The 15,991-nt window shown below is 40.9% G+C and overlaps 1 protein-coding gene across 1 annotated transcript; it reads right to left on the reverse strand.

The window, feature by feature from the left end:
• Nucleotides 1-1,666: 1,666 nt before the first annotated feature.
• LOC109464649 (basement membrane-specific heparan sulfate proteoglycan core protein-like) lies at nucleotides 1,667-15,536 on the reverse strand. The gene is made up of 13 exons (XM_019761662.1): nucleotides 15,245-15,536; nucleotides 8,785-9,096; nucleotides 7,351-7,493; nucleotides 6,756-6,921; nucleotides 6,313-6,460; nucleotides 5,890-6,005; nucleotides 5,499-5,753; nucleotides 4,816-4,987; nucleotides 4,251-4,393; nucleotides 3,670-3,789; nucleotides 2,990-3,172; nucleotides 2,129-2,235; nucleotides 1,667-1,769 (listed from the first exon to the last, which is right to left on the reverse strand). The coding sequence occupies exons 1-13, from the start codon at nucleotides 15,363-15,365 to the stop codon at nucleotides 1,695-1,697; spliced, it is 2,061 nt and encodes a 686-aa protein (XP_019617221.1). The 5' UTR covers nucleotides 15,366-15,536; the 3' UTR covers nucleotides 1,667-1,694.
• Nucleotides 15,537-15,991: the final 455 nt, after the last annotated feature.

The following is a 15,991-nucleotide window of genomic DNA, read 5'->3' on the forward strand; positions in this document are numbered from 1 at the left end:
CAGACATGGCGGAAATACTAACTGTCAAATATACAACTCTTGGCTATCAATTTCAACTGAGAATTATATGAACCAGAAAACGTACGGTCCTTCAATTCGATTCGGCAGCAGAACGCACCAGCAGTGTGTGCAATTCATCTTTCCAACTGGATGTGTTATCTGATAAAAGGACCTCCTACGTATACCGTTATCCAAATCCCCCAGGGCAACACATATCCTATTCCCATCTTGCTTGCAAATTGAGGCCTATTAATAAAGTACACCAACACAGACAGCAAGAAAGGTTACTGGGCTGGAGTGAAACAATATATTTTCACAAAGGAAACATTGAAGGATGACACCCACACTGCGTGCTGAAAGCGTTGTCGGATGAAATGATAGAGTTTATCTTTACATTTATTCAACTGGATACTGCCATTCCGTAGTGGGTGTTTTCCAAGGGAATATAAATGGGCAAGACGACTTTAGAATTCAAAACTTCTGTTACACATAGTCCAAAATTGCCTACCGAACACAACCGACACAACCAACGAGAGGTTGGGCTATGGTTGGGTACTGGTTGGCCGGTGGTTGGCTGGTGGCTCAAAGTACATTACCGCTTTCGATTATCATCATTTTTATCGATTATTTCGATTATATTTCGATTAGCAATGGTGGGCTGGACGTCAATTTTGACTCAACTTTAACTCAAATTCGATTCGATCAAAACGTAGGCATGGCCTAAATCTGGTCAGACTTGAACTTAGACCTTTGCTATTTGGCCACCCTGGACCACAGCAACATAGAAAACACAGTTTCAAATTTTAATTACTTAAAACAAACAAGAGACATTAACATTACACGAAATACAATAAAACAATACATTTGATAAAATATCTGCACAAACTGCTTCCAACCTACTCCCAACCTTGGTTGGTTAATGATCGGGGGAAGTCTCTGAATATGTGACAGGGGCTTAACGGATGATATTCACAGATGATAACTAAGCTTCCTCCCATTTGTCGATTCGGTACATTAATATTTTTTCCGATCACGATGCAGGTTTCACTGTCGTCTTAGAAGGATTTACACTGATAATTACAACACCTGATAAGAGATGAGCAAGTATTAAACGTATTAGGATACCAGAAGCCGACTTGTCTACTGTACATTTGGTACAAGGGAAAATGTCAATAACCATCTGTCGTCAGTCAATAAACGCTTTTTGAACATTGGTGGAAAATATGTATGGAAAACATTATGTCTATATGTATCCCAGTGTTATCAATTTCATGAAATAGAATGAAATTTCCCAAATATATTTTACAAGTGCTATGATTTGATATTTTAACATTCTACCGACAAAATGTTACCAAACATTATTTTTCTTTACCTTATAGTATTTCGTGAATCGTTAGATACACCATTCAAAACACATTAAAAACAACGAGTATGTGAAGTGATGTTTTACAATTAACTGAATACATGTGTACAGCGTAATTATGGCTAGAGTCAAGATGCTAACAGCCTTCTCCACCAAACAGTTGTGTCCATTTCGTCAGGATACGTAGAGCGCCCCACGCCGTAGAGCTTACTTTATTGTTGTTCACATACAGAAAAAACAATGATCGCAATCCATGAGCTAGTATCAGCCGTAATAACGTCCAGGGGCATCACGTCGGCAACGGCGAGGAACACCTTCAATGGTTATAGTCTCAACATTGGGTAATGGCGTTGATCCTTTTGTCCGCACGATTCTTGGGAGGAAGAGACGGTGGTACCACAAAACCCTAAAGTGCAAAAAGAAAGAAAATGTCATTGTGCGGTCCGTTTTTATAAAATTCTACAGATCAAATTAAATGAGGCCTACTCTAAGTACGTGTCATAATTCAGGAAGTATATGTGCCAAATTATTACACCATACACGTGGAAACACAGCTGTCAGTCATGTTTGTCCGCAAGGTATTTGTCTGATATTTATGGTGGTGCCACAAAATAAGTGCAAACTATTTTTTCGCTAACCACACAAATAAGAAATGTGAAATAGTAGCAAAAATATTTTTGGTGCATGTTACATAATGTTCCTTTAAAGAATATCCCGGAATATGTGAATAAAGGATATTTCGTAATGTGTGAATCGCGCACCGACCTCCATTTCCCAGGGATCTTCCAGGTAGGGCGAGTCCACCATGTTGTCCTCCCCGTCCGGCCTCTGTCTCTCCACAGTGGAGTAGGGCGGGAGGGGGTGCATCAAACCTACAGGGGTCAGTTGGTACGAAAGTGCGTGGCAATAAGATTGCATTCACATCTAAAAGCTACTATCCTTTTAACCCTATTAACCCTATTCAGAATGGGCTTTTTGGGGCATGCTGTGACCGGGAGGGGGGGTCTTTTAAGGCCTTCCCCCTATAAGTCAACAACCACTTAACGTAGGGCCACCAATTTTTTAGAGAATAGTGCAGTAAAAAAATTGATTCATTACAACAACTTTGGTGTAATTATGACGTCATTATAACGTCATTTATATTATTGGGGGGGGGGTAAAACTGTCAAAAATTATTTTTTCCGTAAATCTCAGAGGAATACAGTCAAACTTTAACAAATTTTAACGTTAAAGTATTGACACTGCTACGTTTTTGAAGGTTAGATATCAATGTTACGAGGTACACAAGAACTCAAGCAACTGGATAGATTTTGAAAACTGCCGGACGTTTAAAGTAGCATTACCTGAATCTGCAATGAACAGGTAACAGTAGTTGAACAGGTAACTACTTTTAGTCAGTGGCAAATTCGGACAGTTTCTTGTTTAACCACAGATCTCGTTAGTCGCTAGTCTTTAGATAAAACGAAGAGAGCAACTGCTTTCTTGTACAGTACATTGTACATGCACACTGTTGTTCAGTTGATTTTTTTTTCAAAATTACGTACAAGGAAGCTGATTTTACAGGGAATAGTGATTTATTTATATCTATATTGACTAGCTATATAGAGAGAGATGGTAAGTACCTACTTGGGTAGGAAAGACCGATGGAGTAGGGCTCTAGGTCCGTCCTGGGGGGAGGTCGAGGCTTCAGGGTCCCCTTAAAGTCCTGCAGCTCCAGATCATCAACATCGTCTGACCCCACCGGAACCATGTATGACGGGATCGGGGGGAGAGCTCGGGGGAGGGTCAGGTCTGGAGAAGACGCTTTCTCTGTGGAATCAGACATAAACATTAGCAACTAGATGGTGATATTTGCAAAGTGTAATGTTTAACTTTTCATGGTTTAGCCAAACAAACTAACACCATGTTTATACTTACCCAAACACACATTCATAAAATAGTGACCATCCCCTAAAACTCTGTTCTGCTACAAAATGTAATACAAAACCACAAGGTCACCTGGTGTTTGCTACAGGTACCGTGGTGACAGACGTCTGGACCAGGTCATTGACATTTTTCTTTGGAGAAAAGGAAGAAGAATAAATTGAGCAAAAACGATATGTTCGTCTTCCACGAAGGTAAACATATATATCAAATAGTTTGAATGTTTTGAACATGTCACAAACATGCAATCATTGTATCTCCTTACTTCTCACAACGGGCATCTTACAAATAAAGATGAGAGTATATAGATAGATATACATAAAGGGAGAGAGAGAAATCATGGTGAATGTGGCTAAATATGCCCTGTAAGATCTGTTACTAACCACGTCTGACCCTTTCTGACAACCCTGTCCTCTTGGCGATGCAGACGAAAATTGTAGCGAACAGAATCAGTAGAACGATGACGGTGACGGAAGCGATGACAACGGCTTGAGTATTCGTGGCTACGGCAGGGAAAACGTGATACAACATAAATTATTACTTTTTCATGTTAGAACCGTATATCAGGATAAAGTCACAAAATGAGAATACCATGTATTCATCAAAATCGACGTACCTCATCGAGTCATCTCTAAGAAAATATTTTACTACGATCTTGTCGTGTATGCAAGTTGGTATCTGAAGAAAATATGATGGTTTTTTTTCTTGTAGACGTATGTGATTTTAACAAAAGCATAAGTAAACGACATACAATATTCTTCGCGTACCTAATGACTTGGTGATTTGGTACATGTATTGTAATGTTGAACTTTATTCCAACACAAATCTTACACAGAGATCAAATTTTTAGCGACCACTGTCGCCTTCATCAGGATGATAAATGACCAATCACTTCAAAACGTAATCTCGCGAGAGTTACGGTTAGAGACACGTGACCGTATTCATACGAGACTTTACGGCTTACCTTTGACGTCCATGCTGAACTCCCTCTGGAAGGTGCCGAAGGTGTTTGTTGTCTCACAGACGTAAACTCCGCCGTCTGAACGGCCGACGTGAGAGATCACCAGGGTGTTCGTCACGCCTCTACTGGACGTTCTCTCCTCTTGTCTTTAAACGTGAAATGTAAAAGAAAAGTTAATCCGTAACGTCTGTAAAGGTGGTATTTTCAAACTTGGGCCCGGCCTGGCTATCTGTGTGGACCAAAGATTAAAAATCCATATGACCAGTAATACACACAAATAATACTCAAACAGAATAGTATTTTTCATCTTTGTGTTTGTTGTCTTTTATATCATACTTTTCGTTTATGAAAACTGCCCGGCCGGTAGGGCCCCGGGTTGGGAATTGTGGTCTTTCGCATTACATAGTTTTAGTATTCTAATTGGTTATGGAATAATGACTTTTGTTCGTAAAATTTACTTTGTTTTTATGCCATGGTACGTTTTGGACGAAATACACCTTTGTTGCAATAACGTATTAGTTATCAATATGCTAATTATGGATCTTTCTTTAATCTTAAGAGAAATTACCTGATGCCCGGTCGCTGACTGGCTGTGACCGGTTTGTCCTGTTGACCGGGCCCACGCCGCAGCCATCTTGTCTCTTCAGGAAGCGGGTCGGACAGAATCTCACACACCAGTCTAGCCGTGTCTCCGGACCGCACGGACACTTTCAAACTCACCGTGTTGATGTACGGTTTTCCTTTGTGGGAAAGAAAAAAAAATGATTTGACAAAGCTCCAAGTATAACAAGAAAGGTAACATTTGCATAGCAAATGCACAATATTAGCCTTCGCATATGGTCTGTTCTGTTAAATCTTACTCAAACACATCCATATATATATATATGGTCAGACAGGAGTCTAAATCCTTCCTTCTATAAAATTGCAACATGATGAATCCCAACACTAATTACCATGGTGACAGACGTCTGGTTGAGGTCATTGACCTAATTGGTTTAGAGAAGAACAAGAGAAGGAAATAGATAAAAAAAATGTTTTTCTTCACGTTAAACATAATTGAAAAAATCTTACATTACATTACTAATTCGACTAATCAACTGTGCAATTAATAATTGAGCAAGCATTAGCTACATTGCCCTTTGACGAACCATTGTACCATGTTTTGTTTGTCAGAAACATACATGCGCCCCCTGTCTGGTCTATTGAAAACTACATGGATCATATAGAAAATAATGAGTTATCGGCGCTCACCAATGACATCCACGAAGGTTTGTCTCACGGCGTTCCTTATCTGGCCGTTGGAAGCCACGCATTCGTAATCTCCCTCCATGTCGTAGTCAATCTGTGTAAACTGCAGCGGGTTGTCAAAGTACAGCTTTGTACCCTTCCGCCTCCACCGTATTCGGGGTTTTGGATATCCTTCCGCCTCGCATGAGAGAGAAAATCCCTCCCCACCGGCCAGTGCGCTTGTTTTATCTTCGAAACCAGACGTGATTCGAGGCGGATCTAAATGACATATGGAAATGTCATACGTTGCTGAGACATTACACATGTCGACTGAGGCTAAATCAGAAAGCATGGGGCAAGCAAAAATTAAATTCCAGTTTTTAAAAAATCTAACAGATTTTATGAGAAAACTTACAAAGTACTATCAATGTAATGGAGCCTTCTCCACTTGGCAGGATGCCATTGTCAGCAAGACACTTGTAGGCACCAGCTGCACTTCTGCTCAGTTTCGGTAGGTGCAACGCATTCCCTCTGCATCACCAGCAAAAAAGAGAGAGAACACCATTCAATCAATATCACTGGCCGTACCGATGATGAGGACAGTACAAAATATAGTTGTTAGTTACACGTGATTCCTCCCAAGAAGCCAATATTAAATGGTATTCGATTATAAATGTGCTAAGACAATAACTACGAATGGGTGATTTGTATTGCATACCAGTTGCACTAGGTACAAAACATGACAAGTTTCGCAACAAGTATTTTCTAGTTGACTACGTACATGTCTATCAATACGTACGTCATATAGTGATATAAATGACTTCAAGTAGACTCCTACCTAATTTCCGCATTTCCTGGAATGCTTCCGTCTATTTTCTTCCAGGAGACGTCGGCTGGGGGATTACTGTCTACGTCACAGCTCAGGTCTATCGTCTCGCCTTCGGTAGCTCGGATGGTCTGTCTTCTACTCCGCACTATCGGAGAATCTGAGCACATGGATGTTATTGTACATCCGTGTTATTGTTCTGTATATATTATAAAGATTTTAGAATACTTTTAATCAACCGAATTTCTTTGACTTGATATATTTTTATCGATGTAAAATGTTTACCTTAATTAACTAACATAATGGTTATTGTAATACTGAATTTAAAATCATCATTTGGTACTAGACTAATTCCTTTGTGTTTTCCAACAGGTTAGTAAACTAGAACGCCTTGCGGTGTCACATTTCTTGGACAGAAGTTGAAGTCAACGTCGTATACAGAACGTCACACCTACAATGAACGTTCAGTATCGTGGACGACGCCATTGTTGTTGTGAGGTCAGGATAACCTTGGTCAGCCACACAGGTCACATTCTTCCCATGATCCCATCTGGCAACTTCCGGAATCACCAAGTCGAGGCTGACACTTGAAACGACTTCCGCCATGGCGTTCTCAGGAGTCTGTGGCAGGAAAACGTTTGGTTATTAAACCTCGAAAATGATAAAAATAATCAGACTGACTGTTTTACAAAATATTGTAATATAATTGACTGTAAAGATCATCGAGCTAAACTCCAAGCAGATCCCAAGGTGGCAAAATACAGTATCAAATTGGCGATGCAATATCCATTGGCCAGAGAGGGTCCAATACGCTACCCTTAAACCCTCTCTGGCGAATGGATACTGACTGGCAAATTCTATACTGTCTTTTGCCACCCTAGGTTCTGCTTGGAAATTATTATTGAACCACCGAGATAAATATGCGTAGACGTCCAATTGCTTTTATTCGGGCTTACAAGATTCGTGATTCGTCGAAAGAAAAATTATGTTGCCCCCCCCCCCCTCCATATTCTTTAAAGAAAACGAGTAGCTAAAACAGACTGGCCCTACCTGTTGCAATAGTTTAGTTCCGTTGAACCATCTCAGTCTGGGGAGGGGGTTCCCGTCAGTCGCCATGCAGGTTAACGTCATTGGTTGTCTGGCTGTGAATGTGACGTCACGTCCGGTGATTTTGGGAGGGGTCTTCATTGGAACTGCGGGCGAAGATTACAATAGATGGAAAAATCAGGGCATTGCAGCCATCCCTCAACAAAGACGGAGGGCCCCACAGACTTTCTGAATTTCTGATCCACTGCTCATTGAGTCACCTGTTCATTTGCAGAAACGTGACATCACAGAAGCGGTGGATTGCTCACTCCGGGTGACAAAGACTAAAATTTCACAGTAAAAAATTTGTCGAAGTCCAAAATTTCTTGTATTGGAAGTTACGTATACAGATTGAATAAAACATGTGATAAGAAGTTATATTACAAAACATTCGTTATCAGAATGTAAAAGTATACAACAAAAAAAGGGGGTCGTGGGGCAAACGGTAGAGTGTTCGGCTCAGACCAAAGAGGTCCCGGGTTCGAATCCTGCCCGAACTTGAGCATTTGGAAAAGGCACTTTACACGACTTTTATCGATTCACTCGGGTGTAAATTAGTACCAAGTAGCTTCGGTCAATGACTTTACTCGGATAGTAAGTTAACTGAAGGTTCCGTGTTTGTGGAGAGCCACACCGTACGTACGTTAAAGAACCCACCACACTTATCGAAAATGAGTAGGGGACCTCTCCGGTGTGAGTGGTTCAAACCTTACAGTCCGGTCTCAGGTTTGACATCTTGAAGAGGTGATAGTCACCTGTTATGTCAATACTTCCACAAAATGTGGTAAATCTTTACGAATAAATAAAGAAAAAAATGGCACACCGACGCGAAGGTAAACATTTGATGACAATGAATTTTGACAGACTATCATATCCTCAACTTTGTCGAAAACATAAATATTTTACGGAAGTATTTGCCCTTTGCTGTCTCAGTTAGGAATAAATATAATGACAAGAATTACTTGAGACAAGAGAAATCCCCTATTCTCTTGATGTAGGATAGGTACATAATCCAGATTATCGTCGCAGACTACACTGGCGTGTTACCCCCTTGTGTGTAAACATTATAAAGTTGATCATCGTAGACAGCCTCTGTAGTTTCCATTCCCAATGCGTGAGCACACATAATCATTGTAGACATTCACCTTTTCTATCATCCCCTGGTTCGAGCACACACATCATGATGGAGATTGTAATAGACAACCTAATACTTTCCTCCTTCTAGATCAAAATAGCGTATATCATTTCAGACGCCATCTACCCTTTGGTATCATCTTGCCAAGCAAAAAGTTGACAGATACACAATCTCTTTTAAGTAGAAAGAGAGCTGAGATAAGTAGAAAAAGTGTATCGTAAAGATATATATCGCGAACAAATAAAGTGCGGTAGAGTGCATACCCACTACGTTCAAAGTTACTTCGGCCTTCTCAGTAAGACCGAGAGTACTGCATCTGTAGCCTCCTTCTTCTAGGAGGTTGACGTCTTTGATTTCTAGATGGTACTCTCCTCTTGAAGGATCTCCTGTGATGCGATGTCTTGTGTAGCGAGGGTCGACCTCTCGACCCGTGGATATGACGGCAAAGTTTGGCGGCCCTTCCCAGAAGACAACACTCTGTGCTGTTAATCCGATGAAGGCACATCGTAGCGTTGCCGTCTGTCCCTCACGTACGGCTACCGACTCCGGACGAACCCGGTAAGACACTGCGTGAACTGCAAAAAAATAGAGACGCAGCACGTTATGAAGGCTAGACATCCAGGGAATGGGATACTCAAGAAACGATTCAAGTAGGCTTTGCAAACGGCCAGACATTTCATGTAGAATCCACTGCATTTCGTCAGTGACACTGAAGAGTTGTCAGAAAAGGTTTAAAAGTATACCCTTTTCGTCAGTTGCTAGGTGTATCGTCACTCCAAAAAAAAACAGTTACTCAAGCAACTGGATATGATTTTGGAAACGGTTTAGACATTTCAGGAAGAATTCACTACCTTTCGTCAGTGAAACTGAAGAGTTGTCAGAAAAGAAGGTTTATGAGTATACCCTTTGTCAATTGCTAGTTGTATCGTCTAATAGTTTTAAAATCCATTCAGTTGCTCGAGTAACACGTTTTCTTGTGAAGAGATACAGTAGTCTACTAGTGTGTTAAATGGTATCTTCAAGGAGTAAGACGTATTTACTTATTTAGGTACAAAGATTCCTAGCACAGAGCAGATGACATAAGACAGCGGTGTAGTGTTCCATATGGAACTTTCTGTTTGACGTATTGCACATTAATATTGCAGAGACTTCCTGTAAGATATATGATAGCATGTGGGGATCCTTCAGTCGTATTGGAATAAATATTTGTATGGTGACACGGACTGGCAACCTTTATGATATGAAACCAGTGCCATTGAATTGGCTTTTCCCTCCTGACGATCACGCCAGACTGCGAATCGTCATCTGGGAATAAATCAATGGCTTCTGTCATAATTGGGGTCACGAACTTTTCTTCATGCAATTCAAAAGTCCCAGCAAGTGTGCTTAAGCCTAGGGTTGTTGTGTCCATGGAGGGCTAGAAGCGATAGACATTTGAATTAGAAACTAAACCTGTCGCCTTCAGAGGTTTCGGTAATTTGACTTGGCTATTTTTTGCTTGCGGACTGTGTATGCTCGAATAAGCGCCGTTTATTACATAATTGCACATTTTTACTACCGGAGCACCGATTACACTCCAAAGTAATATTCTGTCCGACTTTTATCACGAATTCCATGACGAATATAACACCAGCGTTGGGTCATGTGAAAAATGTATTAAGTATGGGATTTATTGTCAGTGTCGATCAATTCAGAAATTTACGTCCCAGAGCATCCTAAAACTGTCCTAGCATTATTGTCCGGTGTGTATAACCGCGTGGGATAAGTTGGAGCAAGGCCGGAGGTGAGGAAAACCATCTGGCAATGCTCATTAAAGATTAGCGTATATTGTCCTCGTGTGCAGGGGCGGTGACATGTCCGGTCTACACAGCTGGGTCCTGGAAAATAGGCAAGTTATCCTGCATGCCAAACGACTGTTAGAGATGAGACTAGCAGAACAACGAATAAAAGTTTTATTTTTCTGCATAGCACAACTCATCTGAACTGGCATCGGTACTCAGGGGTGTTGGTGAATATTCTATTTCCTCAGGGACTTGAATGTGAAATTCATGATTGATATGTGGTACCCAATCCGTAGGGCAAGCAAATTTTGATCCGTGCTTAAATTGGACAATGTGTGACAAATCAAGGTTTGTCGAATACTTCTTAGGGCTCAGCATACTCTGTGTGGAATCTACTTTGAACACACATGAAAGATAAATTGCACTGATACTTCAACTGTACGGATATGTATAGGCAAAGTCACGAACGTCATTAGCAATAAAACCTCAAATATGATTGTGCCGGTAGATAGGCGGGATTTATTATACATGTGACAATGGATATATGTATTGCTGGCAAATAAACTATAGATACACTCTAGGTAATAAAACCATAGATAAACCATACTGTAAGTTATTAGTTTAAAAATCACAAAAACGAGAACCTGATTCCATAGTGTGTTGAATTAACACGTGGACACGCAACTTATACTTTAAAATGTACCATTGGTGGGCAGGTAGTATTCTTACACCAAAAAGCAGTTACCCAAGCAACTGGATATGATTTTGGAATCGGTCAGAGGTTTCAGCTAGTATCCACTAGCTTTCGTCAGTGACTGAGAGACCAGAGGTAGTATTCTTGTTTTTTTTAATCTTCAAACTCCTGAAAGCGCCAGGGGAGCTGGTCTTGTGATTTGTTTCCTGATGATTTATGTGTCTGTCTGAGAGAACGATTTGTACAATTTTTACCCGCTGTTCAGAATTGATTTCATGTCTGATGGTTATGGCTACGTGCTGACACCATGTCTACTTCTTTGATTTTACGTCTGGTGGTCTGGTTACCCGATGACTCCGTATCTCTACACCGTAATCCACTCTCTTGCCCCGCGGCTGATGGGAGGTGACAGCCCGCCCACCCGTTTGGTGCAGATAGCCAACGCCTCACATAAAAAAAAAACTTATTATGAGCTACTCCAAAAGCTTCAATTTCTTCATATTTACAATTCATCATGATTATGTCTAGTCTTTAAATATAAACTTTATTTGAATACTGCTTTGCCTGTACGCAAACCAAACCCATTTAAGATATCCTAATGGTATATATTTATCTGAAGTTAGATATTAGTGTTTGCTGCAACATGAAAGTGAGAGAAAACAGTCCTTTACATTGCGAAACGTTGAAGTGATATAAATCTCCCTGCGTCAATCAAATTGTGTATGATTTTTAATAAAATGTACAGCTTCTAATCCGTTAGCATCATGTCGGAATTATCATAAAGAAGTTCTGAGGCCACCAATATTGCTATTTTCATTAACTAGACTTGAGTATTTTGCAGCTGACATCCACTTGGATATGATATGATATGATACATTGCTTCTGCTATCTGTAAACAAGTTTACTTCTGCAAAGCGCTATTGCGTGGGTTTTATAAGTGAGATTTCATCTAAAATATCATCTCGGCACTCAGACACTCCGTCTCTGTACGGCTTGTCTGTCAGTCAGGGTTTGCTTAAGTGTTTTATTTTGTACATTTTAAGCAATACCGGAGGGTCTATCTCCTTTTCAAGTGAAGTCGTCTCGTCGTAATGATAGCATCCCAAGGAAATGTGAATGTTATTCTCTCAGACCCGACAGTGTGTCTTGACTAAACAAGTCTGGTTGTCGATGGTTGTCTAAAGGTGTATGTTGTGCATTTGTAGCAATTCCACTGGGTTTATTTCATTTTTATGTGCAGTCGCAATGTTCTAATGGTAGTCAAGGGGTTATTAAGTGGTGTCTGGTCTATTTTTGTACATCTAAAAGCGGTTCCAGAAAGTTATCGAAATGAATCAGATCATCTGACGATGGTGTACTAAAACGTCATGGTAAGCGTTTCTCATGTGTTGGAATAAAGTTTAAACAGTATAACTATGGATTCTAGCAGATTTCAATAGAATATTACTAATAACTTGGCGCTGTCCAGAAAAAAATATCCTGCCTTATTACAGCGGCTTCTTTTCCTTGCATGTATCTCATTGCTACTCCACTCAGTCGACGTTACCCCTCCAGAGAAATAGTGTCAAGCCGGTAACAATCAGGACGGCTTGACGGACAGGCAGGCAATTACCTGCCGAGAAGCAAAGGTCTCCGAGCTTTCACTGGACAGTCAGGAATGTGTTGGGAACCGTGATTTACCTGTCGAGCCTGATAATACCATGCCATTAGACTCACCAAGTTGGCGAGAAATGTAGGAGGGTAACAAGACGAAGGGCTCCGGGTTTGATTTGCAATGGAAAATGTCTAAAGAAGTCAGTGTTGTTGACTAATACTTCACGCAAACTGCGCGCGATGCAATCAAGTGAGGGGTGGGAAACGTCAATCACGATCTTTTCGGGGCTATGCTGTTTATTGCCGTCACAGATCCCTTCTGCCTCAGATTCATCGAGGGACTACGGTTCTGACATCATCCACTTCAGCCGGATTGCCGCGGAATCGGCTGAGGGCTTTGGAGAAAGCATGCACGGGACAGGTGCAGACTGTAGATCCTCTAACGAACATATTATTATTGCAACATCAAACCACTAAGGAAATATCTTAATATTAGGTCCCCTCGTATAAAGTTAAAGATTTACACGGCGCGTCTGTAGATTTGGAGTAAACGATCGTCTCCAGTAGCTTGAACAACATCAATTCAATAAAAGACAAAGTAATTAGACTAGTAACTCATTCTACCTTAATGTATGGCGTACGGCAATAGATAAACTATATCTTTATATGTATAGACAGCTCTACATTGGATGAGTCAAAGTCAGGATGTACCTGCATTCGTGTAGATTAAAAATAGAAAATTCCTACTGTCCGAACCTAATGGAAAAGCAGCTATGATTTGGCTAAGTGCTAGCACGCAAAGTGCCACTGTGTGTAGGCAAAAACCTTACGGAAATCCAATCCAACCACATTAAGCTTTAGCAAGGAGCAAAAGTACCCGGCAGGCGCAGAACTTCCCTTGGGCAGTTCTTTATTGATTGATCTCCGGCCTGCACATCCCTGCTGACACGCAACGAAACCAACACCCGGTAAAGATCAAGTAGACAGATTAGTAGAGAGAAGTACTAAGGACTGGAATAGCCTCGCTTAATCACCAGAAAGCATATTACACCCAGGTAATTGTCTTCGAATACGGGGGTCGAATGAACGGCGGTAATAGACAGCATTTCTGCTCCATTACTTGCCACGAAGAGGATTACTGCCGATTAAGTGTACAGGCAGGCTACTGAAGAAGATGGGTTCCGGAGCACGGATTGAATTTGTAGTCTCACACTTGGAAAAGTGCTGCAACAGCACATGGGAAATAGGGAGATGATGCTCCTAATAACTGAAGATATATTTGATCCACCCTAAGAGAGTGACTAAATTATACAGAGTGGTCTGAAGATGTTTTCCTATCAAAAGGGATATAGCTCTGCCCGTTGTATTTGTACCTTTGGGCCCCACCGTTCCGCATTGAGTGACTTCTCTGTCCTCTGTGGTGTTAAATGGGAATTCTAAGCAATAAACGGGGCACCCACAGTTACCGTTATACATGCGCATTTCTCCTTCAGCTTTGGAGTCACTGATTAATGTTCAAACACGTGAATGGTAAGCCTTTGAAAACGCGCAGCTATGATTTGGGTGATGAAATTCGATATTCTAATCAGGACCCATCGGAAAAGCGACATCATTAGCTTCAATTCTGCAATATCTAAATCAGATTAAAGTAAATGGTCGCGCTGAAGTCTCTTAAACATTGTAAGTGAAGACCTCAAAGTACATAATTAGATTATTCTACTATTTCCAACCATCCGTGGTAGCAATTATGGTTATCGAGGAAAAACATCTTCTGACGAAGACGTACTAATAGATACATAAAATGTGCCATCAATATATTTCAAAATGTAGGCGTATCTGACGAAATATAAAGATTAGGCGTTTATTATCAGCGTATATTGTCGTTTTTATTAAGACGTCGCCATAGTGTTTCAGGAATTGTATATTTGTGTATTGATTCTCATATGCTAGCAGGTTTTGTTGCCCTGTGAATTTTGCCGGTAGCTATCGGACTGTGTCACCTCCATATTGTAGCCGCTATCGGAAAAGTGATAACAGCACGGAAACCTGCCATGATATCGCCGGGACATATTTGCTACTATCGCATTTTCGGCGCTCCACTTTGATAACAGAATTCTTGATGGATACTAGGATGAAAGGACTAATAAAAGCGTGCGCGGGTCTAGGGCGCTTTGTTGTAATATTCAAGGCATAGATTGGGCTTAATCAAATTATAGAAAGGCGGTGAGTTCTTCATGATAGACTAATCAGGCTATTTTCAAAGACCTAGAATCTTCTGGTACCAGTGCTATACACGATTTAGTTATTTCTACTGTGATAGAACATATATTCGTTCCTGTTATAGATGGAACGCTACGCTATAGTGCTACGCACTTCCATTGAAATAGGGTTTGATAGAGGTTCTACATTACTCTAATAAATACTAGTATTAAACATGTCGGAACTAAGCTGAGTCAGCACAAGCTTACAGTACACCCAGCATAGATCAAGTACGTAGTCAAACTGTAACTAAACGCTTTGCCACAAGTTATTTACGATTCCACCAACAAACGTCACTTTCATTTAAATCTCAATACTTCAGCTAAATCGCTAAGTCCTTATGAAAAGTACCTGCGGTTTTTGCAATGCGTGCAGTAGTAATAATAAACACCCTACCTTTCACAACGCGGGACAGAACAAGCAATATGACAAGAAACGCCCACTCAGTCCTCCGTGACTCCATTTTTCTTCTCAGAGATGTCAGTCCCTGACAAAGAGATAGGCCGCGTCTAGTCATCTAGCTCTCCGAGCGACTACACAGTCTCGATCTCCGCCTCACGAGTGCTAGCACACACACTGCGGAGCTCTCCTGGAAGAAGTGACTCCAGAGGCGTCGGGTCCAGCTCCTTAATAACCACACCAGAGCCCCGCAGCGGCAGCGCCACACAGACTTGTTTATCCCACTTTGTGACCGTAATATGGGGAGCTGTCAGGAAGTCACCAGCTAATGTGTCAGCCCCGTGTGTGGTGCACCCGCTGTGCCACGCCTAATGTAATTACCACAAGAATCGTGAACAGCCCCATCTATCATGTTTTCTACACCAGAAAACATGAAAGTATATCAATCCTCAAGTCCGAAAGCCACTGGCTGTGTATTTTCCGGTACAGCAATCCTCTATGAATATTAATAGTCTGTGGAATTTGAAGTGATACCCCTGGATTTATCTAAGGAATACTAGTGGATGTCGTAAATTGTCAAGGGAATTACAGCAGCTTATAGGGCAGGCTCACGTTTAGGAGAGTTTTGTCTCAACTTTCTAAAACTCATAAAACACTAAAAAAATCTGGAATTCATGAATTCGAATCTGATCAATCCTTGCACCAAGCAAAATAAGATATAAATACAGATATGAGTCCTTTAAG

The sequence above is a fragment of the Branchiostoma belcheri genome, unplaced genomic scaffold, assembly GCF_001625305.1.
Source record: "Branchiostoma belcheri isolate BF01 breed outbred unplaced genomic scaffold, Haploidv18h27 scaffold14, whole genome shotgun sequence".
NCBI lineage: Eukaryota > Metazoa > Chordata > Leptocardii > Amphioxiformes > Branchiostomatidae > Branchiostoma > Branchiostoma belcheri.